Consider the following 23,547-nt stretch of genomic DNA (forward strand, 5'->3'; position numbering starts at 1 on the left):
TCCTGCATTTGCTGAATATCAGAGGCAGCAGCATGTGAAAAAGGTAATAATTTTTGAAGAGAGGGGAGAGGCCATCAAGTGAGATGGTGAAGCCTTAGCAATGGAAGAGGCAGGGACTCAGTCAATGGGAATTAGTGTGAACTTCTCTGTACAAAAATGTAATGCATACCACTAATGATTTTGAAATTTTTTAAAGTAACAACGTGTGTCATAACTTCTTTCTTCAGACTGCTGGCAGGATAAGTCCTTTTGTGTTAAATATTGCAGAAACTTTATTTAATTGCATTATTTTAAAATAGGAGATAAAACAAACTTCTATTTCAGCTCACTTTCAAACTGCAGACCTTTATCATTGAATAGTGCTTATTAATTTTAGTGATGTTTTGGACATCAGCCTTCACGAGCACACCAGTTTTTTTTCCACTGATCATCAGTCACACTTTTTTGTTATAGTAAATCACTAACTTGCTCATTTTCCATTTGGTACTGTTGTGATACAGCATGACTGTATTGCTGCTTGGAAGTAAAACATTACTTCCTTGCATAAAAATGCTGTCTCAGCATATAGTACCAAGTATGCATGTTCCTTCTGCCTCTGTGCCTTCTTGAGTTCTGGTCTTACAAAAATAAGTAGGACCACTGCTCTTAGTACTGAAATTATATTCCTTTGCATGTTTTTACAGTGTTATACATTTCTGATGGTCTGTAACTTGTTATGAAGTTAAATAATACTTTCCAATATTAATAAGTAGGTCAGTGAAGCTCTTTAAGGAGGAGTAAATACTACTGCAGTATTGTTAAAACATAAAAGGAAATAATGACCATTAGCTTATGTGAAACAATGGTCTATTTATTTTGTGCTTGCTTTTAATATCACAAGCTATTTTATTTCATGGAGCTTGTTAACAACATGTTTTGTTTGATGTTCACATCCTATTTCTCCTCTGGTGTTGTAGTGTCTCCTGTCTACAACTGCCTTTGGGCAAGGAGTATTTTTCATTACATTCTTTGAAGGACAAGAAATAGGTAAGCTCTCTGGTTAGAAGAAAAGCTCTGTAATTATTATTTCAAAAACTACAGTTTGAAATGTTTTTCACTTTGTTCTGAAAAAATCTCTAATCATGAGTTAACAGGATAGATCATAATGGTCCTATGATTCTATAACAGGAGAAAAACTTATTAAATGCCCCTTGAAAACTAAGTTAAGCTTGTGTCACAGTCTAGCAGTAAATTAACGTAGGCTTAGCATTGCTTTATTTGCAATAGGTAGGAGGAAAATCTCCACATCCTGCTAGATGACAGAATGAGTGTATTCAGTCAATGAAATTGTTCTAGAAATGCAAACCCAAACTTTATATTTAGTGAAATTCAGTAAAGCTACCGAAGAGTGAGCACCTGACTGAATATTATTTCACAGATTGAATGTGTTTTTTCTCTTAATCCAGTGGAGGAAACTTTAGCAAGGCATTTAAAGCAGTCTCTTTGAAGTCCTCATTGATGTCAGTTGCAGCTCTAATGCTTGCTTTCTGATGAGGATATCAATAGGCAGTTTGATAGAAGCACAAAATGGTTGAGATTGGAAGGGACCTCTGGAGATCACATAGTCCACCCTTGTTGCTCAAGTAGAGCCATCTAGAGCTGGTTGCCTAAGACCGTGTCTGGACGGCTTTGGAATATCTCCAAGGTTCGAGACTCCACAGCGTCTCTGCACAACCTGTGCCAGTGCTCAGTCATCCTCACAGTGAAAAGTGTTTCTTGGTGTTCAGAGGGAATCTCCTATGTTTTAGCTTGTGCCCATTGCCTCTTGTCCTGTCACTGGGTGCCACTAAAAAGAGCCTCACTCAGTCTTTTTTGCACCATCCTTTCAGGTATTTATACACATTCATAAGATCTCCCTTGAGCCTTCTCCTCTCCAGGCTGAACAGTTCCAGCTTTCTCAGCCTTTCCTCATAGGAGAGGTTAGGTGCTCCAGTCCCGTAATCACCTCTGTGGCCCTTCACTGGACTTTCTGCAGTACCTCCATGCCTCTCTTGTACTGGGGAGCCTAGAACTGGGCACATTACTCCAGGTGTGGCCTCACCAGTGCTGAGTAAAGGGGAAGGATCACCTCCCTCGACATGCTGGCAATGCTTTGCCGAAGACAGCCCAGGATATCATCAGCTTTCTTTGTGACCAGGGCACATTCCTGGCTCATGTTCAATTTGGTGTCCACCAGGACCCCCAGGTCCTTTTCTGCAAAGCTGCTTTCCAGCTGGTTGTCCCCTAGCATGTCCTCCTCCCAACTTTGTTTCATCCCCTCATCTACCTTTCATCACAGAAGTTTAATCAAGTTCATCAAGCATGACTTCATCTTGGTGAAGCTATGCTGACTACTCCCAATGATATTCTTTTCCTTCATGTGCCTGGAAATGGTTTCCACAATTAGCTGCTCCATCACCTTCCCAGTGATCAAGATGAGGCTGATCTGCCTGTAGTGCCCTGGGTCCTCCTTCTTGAAAACAGGACTGATATTTCCTCTAGTCTTCGGGTGCTTCTCCCAGTTGCCCTGATCAATCAAAGATTATTGAAAGGGGCCTTGCAATAACATCTGCCAGCTCCCTCAGTGCTTTTGGGTACATTCTGTCAGGGTTCATGGACTTAGGAATGTGCAGTTTGCATAAGTATTCCCTGACCTGATCCTCTTCTACCAAAGATACATCATCCTTGCTCCAGACTTTTCCCTTGGTCTCTGGGACCTGGGATTTCTGAAGACCAGACTTGCTAGTAAAGACTGAGGCAAAGGTGGCATACAGTACCTCAACCTTCTTCCACATCCTGTGTAACCAGTTCCTCTGTCTCATTGAGCAGTGGGCCCTCATTTTCCCTGGTCTTCCTTTTGTCACCTGTGTACTTATAGAAGCCCTTCTTGTTGTCTTTGAAATCTCTGGCCAGATTCAATTCTATTTAGGCTTTAGCTTTCACACCTTCATCCCTGGATGCTCAAAGTGTTTCTGTATTCCTCACAGTGTTATCTGTCCTTGCTTCCACCCCCTGTATGCTTGCTTTTTGTCTTCAAGGTCAGCTAGGAACTCTTTGTTCATTCATGCAGGCTTCCTGGCATTTTTACCTGACTTCTGATTCATTGGATTGGACTACTCTTGAGCTTGGGAGATGTGTCAGGGTTCACACATGCACTAGTGTATAGCACAATGGAGGTTTATGAGAACAATATTGTACAGAACAAGAACAGTGTAAGTCATTCACTCTCAACATAATGCTAAGATGACTATTTAACTATTATACATTGGAAAGTAAGAAAAAAAAACCAACCTTTACTTTGTAAAGTATTTTGTACGTTTCTCCTGTGTAACCCTATTCGTACTCAGCCTGAGCAGCAGCTTGCCTCTGCAAGCTTGAAGAGAGCTGGTGAAATCCCCACTGGGCTACTGGGCAGGTGCAGAAATGCATGAGAACACCCTATTTAAGTGTTTAAGTTTTAGGAATGAAAAAAATGTTTGGAAACTGGCTAAATGTTCTAACAGATTGCTACATATATTAATGTGGTGATCCCTACTATCTCCAAGCTAAGAGCTGCCCAGCTGCTAAGGTAGTGAACTTCTAGAAAAGTAAGAACTAAATGTCTGAGCCCTTGGTAAATGTCTACAAAGGATATACATTTATGTATCTAAATATATAAAGAGATGTAATCCCTTTCTTTTTTTTTTTTTTGCTACTATGGCAAGTTTGATACTTATGAAAGTGGATGTTTCAAACCACTAGGCATTGAAAAAGTATCATGATGATACAAAAGTTGGTAAGAGTGGAAAAGACAGTTGCAGAAAATATGACTTAAATTTCCCACCAGACACTTAATCAAAATGACTCATCTTTACTGAAGAAAGGGCAAATCATGCTTTGTGGAAAAACTGCTTTTCTTGTCGATTGTAGAAAAAGAATTGTAGGAACAATATCATAACCCACTGTACTGCAAACAAAGTAGCATTTTCAGAAAAAAAAATGCAATGCTTTTTTGTAAATGTGCAATTTGGTTAATTTTGTTTTCCATTTAGCAGTACGGTAGCTTTCTGTAGTACTAGTATTTTGCACCTTCCTTCTTCCTTTCATGTCTTCTGCAATGTAGTAATTTTGTGAAGCAATTATTCGGTGAGTTTGTTGTTCCAGTTTACCTCTAAAGACAGTCAATGCACACAAATACTTGCTTCTTAGAATTCACAGATTTAAGTTTTAAGATTTAGCACTATAGAAATGACTGTAAACTTTGCGTAACGCATTTCCTTATAGTATCAGCAGAACGACATAAATCTTGATTCATTAAAGAGGTCAGTGCCCCATTTTGTCGGAGAGTCATAGTTCTTTTTCTTTTGCCAAATTAAAGGCCAACTAAAATTTCATAAACAGCCCTTTCTACAACAGCTTCTCTGCATTTTCCCGGCCGCAGTGTCACCTGCTGTTCTAAACAGAGGCTTGTAGAGGTATAGCAATTCATTTCTATTCATTAGGATTACTGTTATTAAGTACAGGTTTTTTTTCTATGAGTGCTTAAAAACACAGAAGTGTGTGGTGTTGGTGTGTTTCTGATCTTTAATGCTGTACTGATTTAGCTTTGACCTTTCAAAAATCATTATTATTATTATCATTATTATTATGACTACCAGGAATTCAGTGGAATAATGTGCACCAGTCAATAGCACAAGGAGGATACATGACCTTTGGATGGATGTTGTGGATGATGTTCTTTGACTCCATTTTATATTCTATAGGCGGTTGGTATTTCAGCAATATTATTCCTGGTAAGATCATGGAGTTGTTCTTATTTCATGTTTTTGAAGAAGTTACTGAATGGAATGGATAGAATTGGCTTTCCTTGTTCTATGCAACTAAAACAAAAATGTATCTTTTCCTGAGTTGAGATTTAGATGTGCAGTTTGCACATCTGCCTAATTGCCTTTAAGGGCTGGGTAAGAAAGTCTTCCTACATACATAAATATTGAGTAGTGCTAACATGGGAACTAGAATTTGTACCCAGGCATGAAATATCTTCTCTTTGGTTACAAGGATGACTAATATTTGAAGGACTTAGGAATTTGTTGCACTTGACAGTAACAGAGCTCAGTCTACTAGCAAAACTTCCTGTGAAAATGTTGAATCTTCTGAGTCAGCACTTGGTCTGAAACCCATGAACAACAACATGTTTTCAGATCACAAAGACCTTGAACTGCCTGGTAACTGTATCTTGCTCCCAGTCAATTCACAGTCTAATCAATAAAAGAAAACTAATTAACTTTCAAGTATATTTTCAGAAAGTAGTGGGATTTTTTTTTTCATTAGCCAAGTTTTATGAATATTACTGAGTTGGCTGATGCATTTTTAATCATAGCCTAATGCCTCACTAGCTGTTTGAAATTTACCTTGCCTCTGATTCTCATGTCACCTTTTCTCCCAGCTACTCTGTATGTGTTTTAAAAATATGAAAATGAAAAAATGAATTTTGCCTTGAAAGATAGCGGCATGTGGAATATACAACTGTATTTTACAAATTTTGTATTAAATTGACACCTACCCTTCAGTGTCAGTGAAATGCAACTCCAAACACACAAGGAGTGTATTGTGTAACTGGTAAATGAAGCCTGGAAAAATCAGGCAATGCCAAAGTTTAGGTTGTGTGTAGGAGTATTTTTTTTCCCTTTCTGTTTGCATGCTATAATAAATGTTTCTCATGCTGGCTGATTCATTTAAATTGTGCAGATAGTAATGGAAGAATAATCTTTAATGATTGGTGCAACGGATTACTGTTATAATTAAAAATAAGGCTGTTTGCTTTGGCAGGGCATTTGGTACATTTTCTTTCCTCTAGGTTACAACATTGTGTTAGGCTGTGCCTACATATTGTTAAGTCTATGATTCTGTTGTATTTTAAAGCTGATTTGGAGATATCACTGAAGGTTGATCATTTTATGGCAGGACCTGGTGTTAGAGCCAAATGACTTTTTTCCACTTTATTAAGGTTTGTTAAGTGCAGCTAAGAGTTTGAGCTAATGAAATGGCCTAACCAGCTCTTTGTAAGTAATGATAGGACATTAGTGGTCTACAAACAAATATAAAATGACTATAAATCTTGAAACAGTTTCTATCATAATTATTACCTAGGAAAATTTGGATTAAAGAACCGATGGTACTTTCCCTTTACTCTTTCCTACTGGAAGAATCTATGTGGTGCAGAGAGGAGGAAGAGACATTATCTGAATTCTAATATGTTTTTCTTCAATGAACGCTTCCAAGAAAAAGGTTTGTAGTCATAAAAAATTTTAATAATGGCTCTTTTCTGAATGCTGTGCTGATTTTGATCAATCTGCTTTTACCATTTCTTGATCCTATATTACGTAATTAGATCTTGTCCCTTTCTCACCTCCATTATGTAGTGTATACTGTGAACATTATTTACTAACTGTTAATTGTGCTGTCACCTATAATGTTTAAATGGTTCAATTAAACCATTGTACACAATTGTTTAAGAAAACTCTTTTAAAAATAAGTATCTCCTGGGTTCATCTTGTCCCTGTGTATTACTTCTTTCCTTTTTTAGGATCTTCTGAAGTTCCTTGAACCCTTTTATACTCTTATTGAATCTGAAAAGTGTTATGCATTATTAACCATTTTTTTTTCCCCTGCAGTTTGATTTTCTTCTCCTCCTTTGCTGTTTTTATTTGCTTCTTGTTTCAGTGGAAAAATTAGCTTTGTTCATGTCTTTCCCTTCTATTTCTATAGTCACTGTTCTTTGCCACTGATTCTTAGAGTTTTGTTTATAAAGCTACTATTATTGTAAATAATTTTTATCTGCCTCCAGATACTTCCACTGCTTTTCTATTTCTGTGTTCATTTGCTTAAAATTTTTCCCCTCTCAGATCTCCTTAAAGACTTTCTCGCATTTAATTTATATTTGTGAATGAAGGAGTAGAATCATAGAATCAAAGAATCATAGAATGGTTAGGGTTGGAAGGGACCTTCAAAGGTCATCTAGTCCAACCCCCCTGCAAGGAGCAGGGACATCCCCAACTAGATCAGGTTGCTCAGAGCCTCATCCAGCCTGGCCTTGAACGTTTCCAGGGATGGGGCCTCCACCACCTTTCTGGGCAACCTGTTCCAGGGTTCTATAACTCGCATCGTAAAAAATTTTTTCCTAATTTCTAATCTAAATCTACCCCCCTCTATTTTAAAACCATTACCTCTCATCCTATCGCAACAGGCCCTACTAAACAGCCTTTCCCCATCTTTCTTGTAGGCCCCCTTGAGGTACTGGAAGACCGCTATCAGGTCTCCACGGAGCCTCCTCTTCTCCAGGCTGAACAGCCCCAACTCTCTCAGCCTGTCCTCATAAGAGAGGTGCTCCAGCCCTTTTATCATCTTTGTGGCCCTCCTCTGGACCTTCTCAACTGGTCCATGTCCTTCTTGTGTTGGGGGCTCCAGAACTGGACACAGTACTCCAGGTGGGGTCTCACCAGGGCAGAGTAGAGGGGGAGAATCACCTCCCTTGACCTGCTGGCCACGCTCCTCTTGATGCAGCCCAGGATGCGGTTGGCCTTCTGGGCCGCAAGGGCACATTGCCTGCTCATGTTAAGCTTCTCATCCACCAGCACTCCCAAGTCTTTCTCCTCAGGGCTGCTCTGAATCCATTCTCCGCCCAGCCTGTATTTGTGCCTGGGATTGCCATGACCCAGGTGCAGGACCTTGCACTTGGCCTGGTTGAACTTCATGAGTTTGGCACGGGCCCACCTCTCCAGCCTGTCAAGGTCAAGTAAGTCACCCTCACCTATATTTCGTCTTGGGCCTTAGAATAACATGATCAGTTGTAATTTTTTGGAAGTTACAGTAGCTTGGAAATGATCCAGTTGTCTGTAGCATAGATGAATCATGGAATAGAATAGATGAATCATAGAATCACAGAATGGTTAGGGTTGGAAGGGACCTTCAAAGGTCATCTAGTCCAATCCCCCTGCAAGGAGCAGGGACATCCCTGACTAGGTCAGGTTGCTCAGAGCCTCATCCAGCCTGGCCTTGAACGTTTCCAGAGGTGGGGCATCCACCACCTTTCTGGGCAACCTGTTCCAGTGTTCTATATCCCGCATCGTAAAAAATTTTTTCCTAATTTCTAATCTAAATCTACCCCCCTCTATTTTAAAACCATTACCTCTCGTCCTATCGCAACAGGCCCTACTAAACAGCCTTTCCCCATCTTTCTTGTAGGCCCCCTTGAGGTACTGGAAGACCGCTATCAGGTCTCCACGGAGCCTCCTCTTCTCCAGGCTGAACAGCCCCAACTCTCTCAGCCTGTCCTCATAAGAGAGGTGCTCCAGCCCTTTTATCATCTTTGTGGCCCTCCTCTGGACCTTCTCAACTGGTCCATGTCCTTCTTGTGTTGGGGGCTCCAGAACTGGACACAGTACTCCAGGTGGGGTCTCACCAGGGCAGAGTAGAGGGGGAGAATCACCTCCCTCGACCTGCTGGCCACGCTTCTCTTGATGCAGCCCAGGATGTGGTTGGCCTTCTGGGCCGCAAGGGCGCATTGCCTGCTCATGTTAAGCTTCTCATCCACCAGCACTCCCAAGTCTTTCTCCTCAGGGCTGCTCTGAATCCATTCTCCGCCCAGCCTGTATTTGTGCCTGGGATTGCCATGACCCAGGTGCAGGACCTTGCACTTGGCCTGGTTGAACTTCATGAGTTTGGCACGGGCCCACCTCTCCAGCCTGTTGAGGTCCCTCTGGATGGCATCCCTCCCTTCCAGCGTGTCGACGGCACCACACAACTTGGTGTCGTCGGCGAACTTGCTGAGGGTGCACTCTATCCCACTGTCCATGTCCCCGACAAAGATGTTGAACAGGGCCGGGCCCAGCACGGACCCCTGAGGGACGCCACTCGTGACCGGTCTCCACCTGGACATCGAGCCGTTGACCACCACTCTCTGAGTGCGGCCATCCAGCCAACTCCTTATCCACCGAGTGGTCTGTCCATCAAACCCATGTCTCTCTAGTTTAGAGAGAAGGATGTCGTGCGGGATAGTGTCAAAAGCTTTGCACAAGTCCAGGTAGATGATGTCAGTTGCTCGTCCCTTGTCCACTGATGCCGTCACCCTATCATAGGAAGGCTACCAAATTGGTCAAGCACAATCTGCCCTTGGTGAAGCCATGTTGGCTGTCACCAACCACCTCCTTGCTCTCCATGTGCCTTAGCATGGTTTCCAGGAGAATCTGCTCCATGATCTTGCCAGGCACAGAGGTGAGGCTGACTGACCTGTAGTTACCTGGGTCTTCCTTATTCCCCTTTTTAAAAATTGGAGTTATGTTCCCCCTCTTCCAGTCATCGGGCTCCTCACCAGACCACCACGACTTCTCAAATATGATGGCCAGTGGCTTGGCAACTTCATCCGCCAGTTCCCTCAGGACCCGCGGATGGATCTCATCAGGACCCATGGACTTGTGCACCTTCAGGTTCCTCAGATGATCCCGAACCTGCTCTTCGAGTACAGTGGGCAGTTCTTCATTCTCGCAGTCCCTGCTTGCACCTACTACAGCTTGGGCGGTGGGACAGGAACTCTTGTCGGTGAAGACAGAGGCAAAAAAGTCATTGAGAACCTCAGCCTTCTCCATGTCCTGGGTAACCAGGACACCAGTTCCCTTCTGGAGGGGGCCTACATTTTCCCTGGACTTTCTTTTGTCCCCTACGTACCTATAAAAGCTCTTCTTATTGCATTTTATGTCCCTGGCCAGATTCAGTTCTGCCAGGGCTTTGGCCTTCCTTACCTTATCCCTGGCCACTCGCGCAGCCTCTTTGTAGTCCTCCCAGGCTACCTGTCCCCACTTCCACCCTCTATAGGCTTCCTTTTTCACTTTCAGTTGGTCCAGGAGCTCCTTGCTCATCCACGCCGGCCTCCTGGCCTTTTTGCCCGACTTGTTTTTCATCGGGATGCACCTCTGCTGAGCTCGGAGGAGGTGCTCCTTGAATATGGACCAACTTTCCTGGGCCCCTCTTCCCTCCAGGGCCGCCTCCCATGGCACTTGGCCCCTCAGGTCCCTGAAGAGGCCGAAGTTCGCCTTCCTGAAGTCTAGGGCAGAGAGCTTGCCATGTATTTTCCTTGCTGCCCCGTGGATCTTGAACTCCACCATGTCATGGTCGCTGCAGCCAAGGCTGTCCTTTAGTTTCACATCCCCGACCAGTCCCTCCCTGTTGGTGAGCACAAGGTCGAGCATGGCACCCCTCCTTGTCGGCTCCTCTATCGCCTGCAGGAGGAAGTTGTCATCCACGCATTCCAGGAACCTCCTGGACTGCCTGTGCCCTGCCGTGTTGTCTCTCCAACAGATGTCAGGGTGGTTGAAGTCCCCCATGAGGACCAGGGCCTGTGACCGTGAGGCTGCTTCTATCTGCCTATAGAGCACTTCGTCCGCTCTATCCTCCCGGCCAGGCGGCCTGTAACAGACCCCTACCGTGACGTCCCCTGTCCGTCCCCATCCTCTAATCTTGACCCATAAGCTCTCTGTCAGCTCCTCCTCCATCCCCAGGCAGAGCTCCACACACTCCAGCCGGTTGCTGATGTAGAGAGCGACACCCCCTCCTCGTCTCCCCTTCCTGTCTTTTCTAAAAAGCCTATACCCCTCCATGTTGACGCTCCAGTTGTATGTGTCATCCCACCACGTCTCCGTGATGCCAATGAGGTCATAGCCCTGCTCGTGTGCAAGCATCTCCAGCTCTTCCTGTTTATTCCCCATGCTGTGTGCATTGGTATAGAGACACTTCAGCTGGGCCCCCAACAAAGCCGACTTGCTGGCTGGAGCGACAGGGGTGCTATTGGACCGCAGTTTAGGTTTATTTGCACTTATCTGTGATCCCTCCTCAGCTTCTGGACCCTCGGTGCTGGCACTGGCGCCATGCTGACAGCAGTGGGCTGAACTGTGCTCCCCCTCCCCCAGCAACACTAGTTTAAAGCCCTCCGGACAAGCCTGGCAAGTCTTTGTCCAAGCACACTCTTCCCCCTCTTGGTTAGGTGCACGCCATCCGCCCCTAGCAGCCCGGGCTTCTCAATGCACGCCCCGTGATCTAGATACCCAAAGCCCTGGCTGTAGCACCACTCCCTGAGCCACGAGTTAACCTGCCAGATACGTCTGGCCCTTTCAGGTCCCTGCCCTTCGACCGGGAGGATTGATGAGAAGACCACCTGCACTGAACAACTCAGCAGTTTAACATATTGATATCTCCTAGAGTAGGGCAAATTTCAAAATGTTTTGAGGTTCATTTAAACATTTGTGGAAAAACTATCAGTATGAGTTTTGTCTGAATTTCTGCAATTTGGAACAATTAAATTTTGTTGAGGTGATTTACAGCTGCTAGCTTGGCTGCTCCAGTGCTTGGATACTGGGGCTGACAGTCAACAATTAGAAGGTAAGGAAGTCCAATAGCTGGGATCCCTTACCAGAAACTGGGGAATTGGGAGAGAAATTGGAAGAGGCAGCAATTTGCAGTCTCTGGAGATGTCTCCTTTTAAGTGTGAGGGCAAGATATTAATTCAAGGAAGAATGTCCCCAGGAAATTGGACTACCACAGATAAAGGCATCCAGTACCTGAGAGAATTAGCAGTGCTGGAAGTAATCTACAGTGATCTAGACAGTGATGAGGTTTCCAAAGATGAAGAGGATGTCCTGTGCACACAGGTCACGTGCAAGTAGGTGATTCAAAGTGCCTCAGCATCATATTCTAACAGCAACTGCAGTGGAAGAGTGAGAATGTGTGAGAGCAACAGCTCTGCAGATGTCAGTGAAGAAGGAGGGGAAAGAGTAAAGTTGGTCCTGGCAGAGATTCCCCTGCAGCCTGTGGTGCAGACCACAGTGAGGCAGGCTGTCCACCTGCAGCCCATGGAGGCCTATGGAGGAGCAGAGATCCATCTGCAGCCTGTGGAGGACCCGTGCCAGATCAGGCGGATGCACCTGAAGGAGGCTGTGGCCCCATGAGAAGCCTGTGCTGGAGCAGGTTCCTGGCAGGACCTGTGGCCCCACGGAGAGAGGAGCCCAGGCTGAAGCAGGTTTGCTGGCAGGACCTGAGACCCCATGGGGGACCTAGGCTGAAGCAGTCTGATCCTGAGGGACTGCACCCCATGGAAGGGACCCACACTGGAGCAGTTTGTGAAGAACTGCAGCTAGTGGGAAGGACCCACATTGGAGAAGTTCGTGGAGGACTATCTCTCATGGCAGAGATCCCGTGCTGGGGCAGGGAAAGAGTGTGAGGAGTTCTCCCCCTGCGGAGGAAGGAGTGGTAGAGACAGTGTGTGATGAACTGACCACAACTCCCATTCCTCGTCCCCCTGCGCTGCCTGGGGGCAGGAGGCAGAGATATCAGGAGTGAAGTTGAGCCTGGGAAGAAGGGAGGAGTAGAAGGAAAATGTTAAGATTTAGGGTTTTTATTTCTCATTACTCTACTCTGATTTGATTGGTAATAAAATTAAACTAATTTCCCCAAGTTAAGACTGTTTTGCCAGAGACAGTAATTGGTGAGTGATCTCCCTGTCCTTATCTTGACCTACAAGCCTTTTGTTATATTTTCTCTCCCCTGCCCAGCTGAGGAGGAGAGGTGATAGAGTGGCTTGGTGGGCACCTGGCATCCAGCCAGGGTCAACCCACTGTAGCCTGTTGTTGTTATGTGCCTGAAACTGGCTGGCATATATGGAGTAGTTCACACAGTTCAAATGTTCTCATACTTATGGGCATAAAACAATGATGAAAGCAACATTATTTTAAGTGTTTTTTCTGCTATAAATAACATGTAAAAACTATTTTATGACTCTATGGAGACCTATGTGGACATGCACACAACTTGGCATTATTGTTTTAGGTTGCTTTTTAAAATGGCAAATAGGCCAAATTCTTAGCGAATATTAACTGGCATAGTTTCATCTTTGATTTCAGTGGAGTTTACGTCAGATTGGAGCATCTGAACATCTGTTCTAGGCTTTGGTAAATGACAACAGGGATTAAGTTAATTTGTTATTCCCTATAAACACACACACATGTTTAGATTCAACAACTCTCTCAGTCTGCTGCTCTTCCCCATACAGACCCAACACCTCCAAGTTGGAAAGGCCCTTGCATTGAAGAAGCCACCATTGGTGTCGTGCTGCTGTCTCTCACCAAAGAGCACGTGGATGGCCAGAAGGCTGCTGTTAAAGATCTAAGCCTCACTTTCCACAGAGGTCAGATAACAGCGCTCTTGGGACCTAATGGAGCTGGCAAGACAACAGTTATGTAAGTCTGATATTTAATGATATTACACTCCCCTCTGATCTCTGCTATGCTTTCTCACTTCAAAACGTTTGTGAACTCTTTCCTATGTCTTTTTTTTTTCCCAAATAAATATTTAATAAACTCCCTAAAGCACATGGAAAGTGAAGACTATATATCTATAAGAAAAGTAACATAATGAATAGAGAACTGGGTCCTTTGTGCCCCTGAGACCATTATGTAATAGTTCAGGAGCAGCTTAAGTAGGAGCTGGGCATGTCTAGTTGTGGAGTTGATCACACGACAGAAAAGTGTTCTTTTCTGTCATCACGTGTATACTCCTATCACATGGAGAGTGTAGAGTTTTATGGGATTTTGTGCTTTGATCCTAGAGGTTGCCAGGGGCTTCTTTCTTGGCAGTTGACCAGAAACAAAAATAACAAAATTAAAATTACATTTAAAAATATCTCAATTAAGAAGTCTGTATATTTAAATTAGAAGGAGGTAGGTTTAGATTAGATATGAGAAAAAAATTTTTTACAATGAGAGTTGTAGAGCACTGGAACAGGTTGCCCAGAGAGGTGGTGGATGCCCCATCCCTGGAATCGTTCAAGGCCAGGCTGGATGAGGCTCTGAGCAACCTGATCTAGTCAGGGATGTCCCTGCTTCTTGCAGGGGGGTTGGACTAGATGACCTTTGAAGGTCCCTTCCAACTCTAACTATTCTATGATTCTATGATTCTATGATTCTACCTTTGTTAACTATGATCATCTTTAATAAAACCAGAGATGTAAGATAGGACCCAATTAGAATTGCTCCTCAGCTAGAATACACATATGAAAAAGGAAACAATGATCTATTATATTTAGTTGGGAAAAAATGGATTTTCTTCTGGAAGTAAGGAAATGAAGCATTGTTGAGATCTTGGTTTAAACAAACAAAAAAAAAAAGCCCCAAATATTAGCAGTGTTTCTGTAACTATGATCAACTGAATTGGTGTTGCTGTAAGGATGCTAAGATGTGCCTCAGGAAATCCAAGCGTGAGCTGTGTAATACAGTCATTACGTGTGATCTTGCTGAATTATTTTTTCTTTTCTTGTATCAGATCACTGCTGACTGGTCTGTATCCACCGAGCTCTGGTACCATTATTATTAATGGAAAGGACATACGTACTGACCTGGCCGCCATCAGGACAGAGCTGGGTGTTTGCCCACAGTATGACGTCCTCTTCAACACACTAACAGTGCGAGAACATCTGCTGCTTTATGGATCAGTGAAGGCACCTGACTGGACAAAGGAACAGTTGAATCAGCAAGTCAGTGGGTAAGTTTTCCTTTCATTTATTGAAATCTGCCAAGCAAATAGGTAGTGTCTGTTGCAAGCCACTTAAACAAGAAAGTGCTAAAGCGAAATTGCAAGTAGAGGTGAGTGGGAACTGCAGGTTTTCCATGAGTTTTTATCATACTTCATGTCCCAAAATCATGTCTTGAGAATAGATTTCCTAGTTTCTAACCTTTACCCAAATGTATTTGTAGTGAAACTATCAATGTTTAGAAACCTGGTATACAGTACCATCAAATAATCATGTTTTGACTGGAGTGGAAATGGTTAGCCTGGTAGCAGCTGCAGTGGCTCTTGCTTCGTGGTGCCTGCCTTACCTACACCCTTGCTGGAGAGGCAGATAAAAAATAGACTGCTGTGTGTTCGCCCTGAGTTTTCAGATAAGATACTTCAGGTATTTATTATCCTGTATTCCCTCACCTGCAGTAGAGGGAAGACTGGAAAACCAGAAAAGGCAGGTAAAGGTAGTGCTTTTTACAATCTTTTTTAATAGGCGATAATCTTTTTACTTTGTCAAATTCAGAATTTAAATGTGTTTAATAAGGGAAGGGGTTTAAAAACAAACAATCCCATAAGAAAAACAAGACGGAGCTCTGACATGACCTCAGAGGATTTGCCACATGTCAGGTTGAGAATGTTTGCTAGTGTTTTTAGACTGCTGTTTCTTTGATATAGGACTAGATCTTAATTTTTGCATCATGTATATTAAACTACTAGTAAACCATCCAAGGTGAGATCTTGTTCACTAATAGCAAACTGCATTTTCTGAACTTTAGGGATAAAATATGTGCTCTTCTAATAGTGTAGCAGTGTAAATAGTTTCTGTTTACCTTCTGATTTATGCTAGACTGTGTGGAGGGCTTGGCACTTCCACACTTCAATGGAAATAAATGCCAAGTTGATAGGACTTCTTATTAAGTGTACAATTAGGCATATGCAGACACATTTGTGGCAAAGTGGCTTTCCTTTTTAGTACCTATCATCAAAGTTTGTTACTTTAAAATTTTGATCTGAAAAATTTCTGATGTGGGACATGGCATCCTCTCTAGAAAAAAACAGAAACAACTTTCTAGAACAAGGACAAACCAAACATAGTGTTTGGTTAAAATTTATGCAAAATAATATATTGTATTTTGTTATACTTAAGCTGCTGAATTTTAATTTCAACAGTAGTCTGTCATAATAACGGCACATAAGAATACTCAGGACTCTCAGGCCTTGCTATTAAGAAAAAAATATTTTTTTTAAAGGCGTTGAATGATATAAGATACTGCAGAGGAGTTAGAAAAATAACAAAACAATGAAAAAAAATTGCTTTTTACTAAGCAAAAAAAGATGGCTTCTGAAGAGATTAAGAATAATTTTCCTGTATATATAGCTACTATAAAAACCTGTTTTCTTAAAAATGAAAAATTCTCTTAGGGTAAATGGCATGGTTTACAGACTGCATATTCACTCAAATAATTCAGGAGATTAGCTTAGAACTGTTGAACCTTTTACGTCTTACTTGCCAGGCTGATAGCAATGGAAAGCTTTTAGGTCAATTAGTGGATGTTCAAAGTTATGAAAAATAAATTTTTGGTCTTTCAGAGCTGCCTGTGTTGAACATGTTTCCACACACCGCTCAGATGCAAGATCATATTTTTTTTTCTCTTCATTTTTTTCACCAAATTGTATAATCAGTCAGAGGTAGTGGGTTTTTTCACTTTCCGTTTGCAGTGACTTTTCAGTAATTCTGCTCTGAGTGGATGGGATGTGACTGGAAAAACTTTTAAAAAAAAATTCCATTTCTGTACTGCTATTTCAGAGCTCTGGAAGATGTGGATTTATCCCAACATCAGTACAAACCTGTTGGAGCCCTTTCTGGGGGAATGAAAAGGAGGCTGTCGATTGCCATCTGCTTTATTGGAAACTCAAAGACAGTTGTTCTAGATGAACCCACCAGTGGAGTAGATCCATGTTCCCGCCGTAGCATCTGGGATGTTCTTCTAAAGTACAAAGCAGGTACAAAGCTTAAACACATTATTTGCTGCTTATTTTCATTTCTGGAATTCTGATTCAAAAAATGGAAACAGAATCGTCAGAATATTACTATTGCTGTTGAGTAACTAAATGTGTTAATTTCAGAGGTAACATTTGATTGAATTTGGGAAATTCTAAAGCAGCCAAGTGAGATTAGAAGAATTATCTGCTGTCTCACAGAAAGACGCCCAGTCTAACGGAAGATTGAGCTTAGTTCTGAGTCCTGTCCTGAAGTTTCTCTTCTCTCACCTTTTCCTTTTTTGTTAGCTTCTCAAAATTATTTTTCATTTCCCATTTTGCACATATCTCTATATAGATGCATATATACTTCTAATGAAAATAGACTCATCTGTCAGTCTGGTGCATTAATTTAAGTGCCAGAAGGTTAAAAACTAATTGTGGGAAGCAAACTCTTCAGCTAGTGAGCACACAATTAGCTGTAATAACTCACAGTGAATGATCCAGAGAAACACACACTGCTATTATGTGGTTTTAAGGAATTAAGCTTAAGCTCCTGAAACAGCCTGAAGTTGAAACGGCTTAATACTGCTTACTATGTGTAACACAAGAGAAAGCACGTTTAGACCTGAATCTAACTCCAACTGTAAATCTGAATGCAGATTTTGTTTGTGTCTTGCAGTTATGTTTTAAAGGGACCTCAGACATGTTCCCTTATGGTTAAAGGACCTTTGTGAAAGCAAGACGTGTTTCTCTAGAAACCAGGTTTTGTGGACATGTACCAATCTTTCTGATGCAGGTTGCACACTGATCTTTACCACTCACCATCTTGATGAGGCAGAGGTGCTCAGCGATCGCATTGCCATCCTGCAGCGTGGCCGGCTGAGGTGCTGTGGATCTCCCTCTTATCTGAGAGAAACATATGGCCAGGGACACAGTCTAACGCTCATAAAAAAGGTATACTAAAAATGTACGGTACAGAACTTAACAGTGCCTGCCAAGTAATAGCTGTGTATATTCTAAGGGAGCTGTATGTCCCTGCCAGAAAGTAATATGTGATATAGATTTTTAGAGAGCCAGCAAAATATGTTTTTATCAGCTTTTTTTTTGGTTGTTTTGGGTGGTATTATTATTACTATGATTACTTCTGCTGCTGCTGCTACTACTACTACTTCTATTATTATTATTTAGAATAACACAATGACATCTTTGAAAATGATGAATTTCAGTATTTAGCTGAAAAGGGCTTTGACTCACTCTTTGTTCCTGGGAAGTAGTCTTTGCATTCCAGGTTTAATGCAGTTTCATAAGAGGAAATTTTCCTGTTTGAATTCTACTATCAAGTCCCGTACTTCTGGTAACATTTTTTTTTTGTGTGTACATTATTATCTTTCTTTCCTCATAGCCCTCTGTGTTTGAAATCCAGGATCCTAAGCATACTGTTCGAGTCACATCTTTGGTACAGACCCACATTCCAGAAGCCTTCTTGAAAGAGAACAGTGGGACTGAGCTGACCTATGTGATTCCAGAAGGGGCAGACAAGACCTCTTTTAAAGGTCTTTTTCAGGATTTGGATCAAAGCCTTCACTATCTACATGTGACTGGCTATGGCATTTCTGACACCACCTTGGAAGAGGTACTTTTAGTTTTTCTGTGTAATGGAGTTTTCTTGGTTAGAGAACCCTGTACTACCGTTCAGCTTCTCTTATTGTATCTTTAACATTTCACAACAGTTTCTTGTGAGAAGCATGTTTTCTGAAAAAAAGAAAAACAAACAAAACCTCAGCCAAAATGTATACTTTATAGTTTTGCTGTACTGTTAATTTCAGCACCCACTCTACTATGACTTATTTCTTATTTCAGGAATCTGATGTGAACAGTGAGGAACTGTACAATTCTTAAGTGTTTGTTTCTATATTTACTTAAGGAAAATTTAATGTGTTATTGATTCAATAAGAACCACTGTTGTTGTTCTGAATCTCTAGCATTGGAATGATCTTTGCAATTACAAGGCTGAAGGTTCAGTTTGGATAGCTCTTGGGACACAAAAAAAAATTGCTGAGAATACTCTCTGACATACAAACATCTATATTATAGATCTCTGAAAAATATATTTTTTCCACTTATTCAAGTGATAATAGGAGACTAATGTCAGTATTTTTTTTTTGATGCACAGAGCACATCTCTTTCAATTCATTCAGTATCACTTTGTGAAACTGATTTCTGCAGTGATTACCTATAGTGTTAAAGACAGGCAAGGCTGGACTCTTTTCTAACAGAAAATTTAATATATGTTAGAAAAAAAACCCTCAAAAATAATGAAATGCAGATTCCCGTAGAGTGATATTTTTTAATATATAGCAATAAATACTTAGTATAGAAAAGGGATGTTTCCCTTCTCCCTCTGTTCCCTGGAAATGTATGAGATTATATGATGTAGTAATGTGGTCAGCTGGAACACAACATCTCACAGAGAAGATGCTCATCTTTCCTGGTTTTATGAAGATGATACACTTTATGGCCTGTCAGATATCACTTATGCATTGTATTTTTTGATGAATGAGCTATACATATTGGAATTAATAGGGTCAGATATTTGAAACTGCATCAGTGGTTTTGCAAGTTTAGAATTGTTCGTCTTATGTAATCTATGGAAAAAAATGTAAATAGAACCCCAATAATGCAAGTAAACCTGAAATGACAATTGTTCATTAAATTTATTGAACCACTACATGACCACATGGAGCTGCTATATCCTGAAGTAGTCCATCAGGAGACATCTTTAGGACTACATTGATTTGCTACATAGGTCTTTAGGATCCTGCACAAACATAAAGGATCTAGTTTTGCACATTTGTTTTTAAACTGCAGTTCAAAGAATGTTCTTCCACCAAGTATGTGGTTTCCTTTGAAGTTAAGCTCTATACAACTGAGTTATTTATAAAGAAAAAAAAAAATTGTCTCTTCAGTGCTTCTCTTATAGATGACCACAGTACATAAAGCTAACGTGGCAAGCATTTGTTATGGCAATGGGAGGAAAATAAATCATACCAGTTTAATAAACATTTTACATAATGCTATAAAGTAAATCACATTCCAGCTATACAATTTTATGAGTCAAGTCAAAAGCTTATTGAAAAAGCTCATTGAAAAATTGTTAGTTTCTTTCAAATTATATAGAGTGATTAACATGCTATAAGAAAGAATACTGTTCACTGCCAAACTTTATAGATTTTGAGGTAATATATATTGAGAACTTTTTTTTTATTATGTCCCTGTGGGATATCATAGGACTTTCCAGACCTGGCATCTGTAAAGTAAATGTGAAGTTGTCATCATATATGAGGAAGCTCCCCCAGTGTGTTGCGTCTGTTATTCAGTTAAAAGCTTACTTTTCGTTGTTTTTTGCAGGGGAGGTTAAAAAAAGCTTTAAAGGTGGTATTAGATATTGATGTATCATTCTTCGGCTTGAAGACTTAATGCATTAATTTGGGGTGATTTCTGTCATCTCTGCATCGAATCATTAGTCGTTGTTACAACCTCAGTTCTCCATTTTCTTATCAAAAGCCTCTTTGCATTGGCAACTAAATGGATAGCACATAATAGCGCTATTTAGTCTATTCAAACAATTCAATCTGGAAACAAAGAACTCTAACTTTAAAGAAGAAATGTGTTATAATTTTTATTTTATCCTTTCTTTTCATTCTCTCATATACTTGCCGTTATTCTTTTTCAGTCTGAGGGACACTCACGCTCTCTAAAAATCTTACTCTTCAAGGGAAAGCAGGCTTCCATTCATACTTTACAGGAATCTTGAAGTTGTAGCAAAATCAGTTCCTGACATTTTCAAATCTCACTAATATTATATTAGCTTCATCTTAGGTCTTAAATATATTTTCAAACCGCTTGTATTTGTCTACTTTATAATGCTTGTAATCCAAAGAGTGTTAGCAGAACCAAAAGGAGGATAGAAGGATGGTTAATTAAATTAAGTGTATAAGAAAGCTCTCTGGAGGAGAGCTGGCAACTCTGGAGGTTTCAAAGCTTATTGCTTTCTTGCTTTGCTTTGAGGATAGAACAAAACCATTGAAATATCTTTGCAAAATAAGATGTATTGAAATACCTATTAATGGAGTACTACTTTAAATTCTCTTCCTTGAAATGACCAGAAGGTTTGCCCCAAAACTTTCTAGGGAGAGCCATAAACCTCCTTGAAATACTTAAGCCTTAAAACACTACGTAGCTTCTAATGAGATTCAGTTTTGTTGAGAGTGCTTTAACAACATAAAATAAAGGTACAATCATATTAATCTATTTCACTGTAGTGTTGCCATCTAGCCAGACCTTTTTGCTAGAGGGGAAAAAAGCACTTCCTATACCTACTGACCTGGTGGTTTGAAAGAAGCAGCCAGGGCAGTGTCTGCTGCTTGCAAGTAGGTCAGTCCTTCTGAACAGCCAATACGACTACCTGCTCTCTCCATCCCCAAGAGTGGCTGAAGTCATCCTTCCGTGCTTGGCCTGGAGCAAGCTCACAGGGGCAAGCGCTGGAAGTGAGCCATGCTGCTCCTTACCTATTTTAAGCCTTTTCCTCGATAGCATACAGAGATTCTTCCTACAGCTTTGAGCTGTGCCAAGTGTCTGTCTCCCTCTGTGTGCGTGTATTTAACTGTGACGGTCAGAAGTGTTCCTGTTTAGTGGATAAACATTGACCTGCTTGCAAAAGTTCCTCAGTCAACAGTCATCCACAGCGAATGGTTCTAATACTGCTTTTGCGTTGTTCTGCTTAGTGAGACACACTTGTAGCTATAGAAGGCTATAATGAGGGTGGACTGCCTGGAAGAAATTACAAAAACAATCTGAATAAAAATGTAGTAAGAGGAAAATTGGCTTCTACATAGAAAAGTTATTTAAGGTAAAATATGGGTTACATACATAGGTTTAAAACTTAGAAACTTCCCAGGGATACTTGCCCTGGTACTGCTCAGTTACTGAAGAAAATTCAGTGATGCTGAATTACGCAGAATGTAAACGTTTCCCAAATGGAAGATGAATATTTCTTGAAAGGAAATATTTCTGCTAATAACATGGTTAGGCTAATACTACTTCTATCCACAATATCTTGTGCAACATTAGATAAATTGTCATTTCTTCTGTACAATATGGTCCCTAATGACCAGTAAGGATCTCTCTCCAGGGTCTAAAATAGAAATGTCAGGAGGTATTAATTTCTTCTGGCCTTGCAGTTGTTAACATCCAAGAGTGTTCCCCGAAAGCTGGTAGGTAACAAACGCAATCAATAACCACTGTTAAATGGCAATTATATTGACTAAGCAAAATACAGTTTATGTAACAGTCAGACCGTAGCAAATCAAGAAATATCTTTCCACAACTATAAAGTACTTCAAATTGACTGATTTTTATTGTCTATCATATGAGCTCCTTGGAAACAAGGAATTTTTTTTTTAATAGCTGATATCAGGTTCTTTTGTGGGAATAAATAAATGGTTTCTTAATGATTTCTGAAAGTCGCACTGTGGTTATTATCTAAATCTTGCAGCTCGATTCAAACAGATAAGAGAAAATAAGACAAAGCTTTCATCAAGAGAAAGCAAAACGTGGTTGTACTTTTGCTGTTCAACTAGAGATGCTTGTGGTACCTGTTAATTTTTCTTTTATTTCTTTTTATCTGAAGTTTCTAGATCACTATTTAAATTGCAGTTCAGATTAAGATAAGAAAATATTAATTTTATTTTTCATTTGAGCTTTTGAGAACTGTAGTGAGTATTAATAACCGACTCGCTAGGAAAGCTGTTCCAAGCTTCTGCAAGGCTGAGGGACTGATAAATGAAATACATCTCTATGAAATTCAAATTACTTTATGTGGACAGAACTGTGAAATATGATTAAGCATGAAGTAGCAGGTCGAACACAAATCTGTTTGGCAAAGTGTATATACCATTTAAATAGATCTTGTGATTATGAAGTTGTTTTTAAAAAATGTTATCTTTAACTCCCTTCTGATGTGTCCCCCCATGCTTAGGAAGATTCAACCCTTACAATTTTACTCTAGTGAAGATTTTGGATTGTTACTTTTACAAAAAAATCATTTCAGCTTTTCCCGCAGTGATTTTAGGTAACAGGATCCTATCATCTTCTTCCACTTTGGCGTATGTATGCTAATGGTTTTGCTACAAAACATGCATTGTTGCCCAGTCTTCTCCATAGTATTAGCTAAACATGACTTTGTTAATGTTGGCTGTTCCTGATGACTGCATTGTCCTTTAAATGTTTTTCAACCGATAGCATTATTGCCCACATGCTTGCATAAGTCTATGGACACTTCCAGAGCTCTGTGGATTCTCAGTTCTGTAGGATTTTGTACATTAGATTTAGTCGTACTTGTACAACTAGAATTCTATGGTAGCAATTCCAGTTGCATCCACAGATTTCTAGCTAGAGTACCAGAAAAGACTTCAAGCTGTCAATATGCACTTGGTAAAAACTGTGCCGCAGCTTAGGAGCATAAAATGTCAATCAAGGGCAGCCCATCTTTGCAGACAGTAGTGTGCATGCACCAACAATGCTGTGCAAAGATACTTTTGTATCTTTTGATGTTTATTCCTTTCCTTTTATCCCCAAGATTCCTCCACTGGAGAGCTTGACTAATTTTATAGTCATATTCCAGCAGGGTGGCTACAGCAGCCACTACTACTATCTGACAATCTGGATGGTTTGATATATATATATATATAAAGCAGTTTTTAGAACATGGATTCTAAATTTTTTTTTCCTATTTCACGAAAGGTATTTCTGAAGCTACTGCAGGACTCAGAGAAGATGACCTGTGTTCCACAGGGAGCACACCTGGACCATAAGAATGGTGCTGAATCAGCCTGTAAGTAGAAAATTACATACCTTCTGAAGCAGGCAGACATATAAAGATCACAAACATAAAGATAAACATGCACG

At 40.9% G+C, this 23,547-nt stretch overlaps 1 protein-coding gene across 1 annotated transcript in view; it reads left to right on the forward strand.

Moving 5' to 3' along the window:
• LOC147601720 (ATP-binding cassette sub-family A member 13-like) overlaps positions 1-23,547 on the forward strand; it is a 145,943-nt gene that overhangs the window by 34,530 nt on the left and 87,866 nt on the right. The window contains exons 16-24 of the mRNA XM_086741487.1: positions 957-1,026; positions 4,656-4,790; positions 6,148-6,285; positions 13,094-13,280; positions 14,362-14,580; positions 16,406-16,602; positions 17,378-17,535; positions 17,984-18,214; positions 23,383-23,473. Of these exons, the coding sequence (XP_086597613.1) occupies positions 957-1,026; positions 4,656-4,790; positions 6,148-6,285; positions 13,094-13,280; positions 14,362-14,580; positions 16,406-16,602; positions 17,378-17,535; positions 17,984-18,214; positions 23,383-23,473 (1,426 nt within the window). The remainder of the gene's footprint in view (positions 1-956; positions 1,027-4,655; positions 4,791-6,147; positions 6,286-13,093; positions 13,281-14,361; positions 14,581-16,405; positions 16,603-17,377; positions 17,536-17,983; positions 18,215-23,382; positions 23,474-23,547) is intronic.

Source organism: Chlamydotis macqueenii, chromosome 2, assembly GCF_036417535.1.
Source record: "Chlamydotis macqueenii isolate bChlMac1 chromosome 2, bChlMac1.mat, whole genome shotgun sequence".
In the NCBI taxonomy this organism is placed as follows: Eukaryota; Metazoa; Chordata; class Aves; order Otidiformes; family Otididae; genus Chlamydotis; species Chlamydotis macqueenii.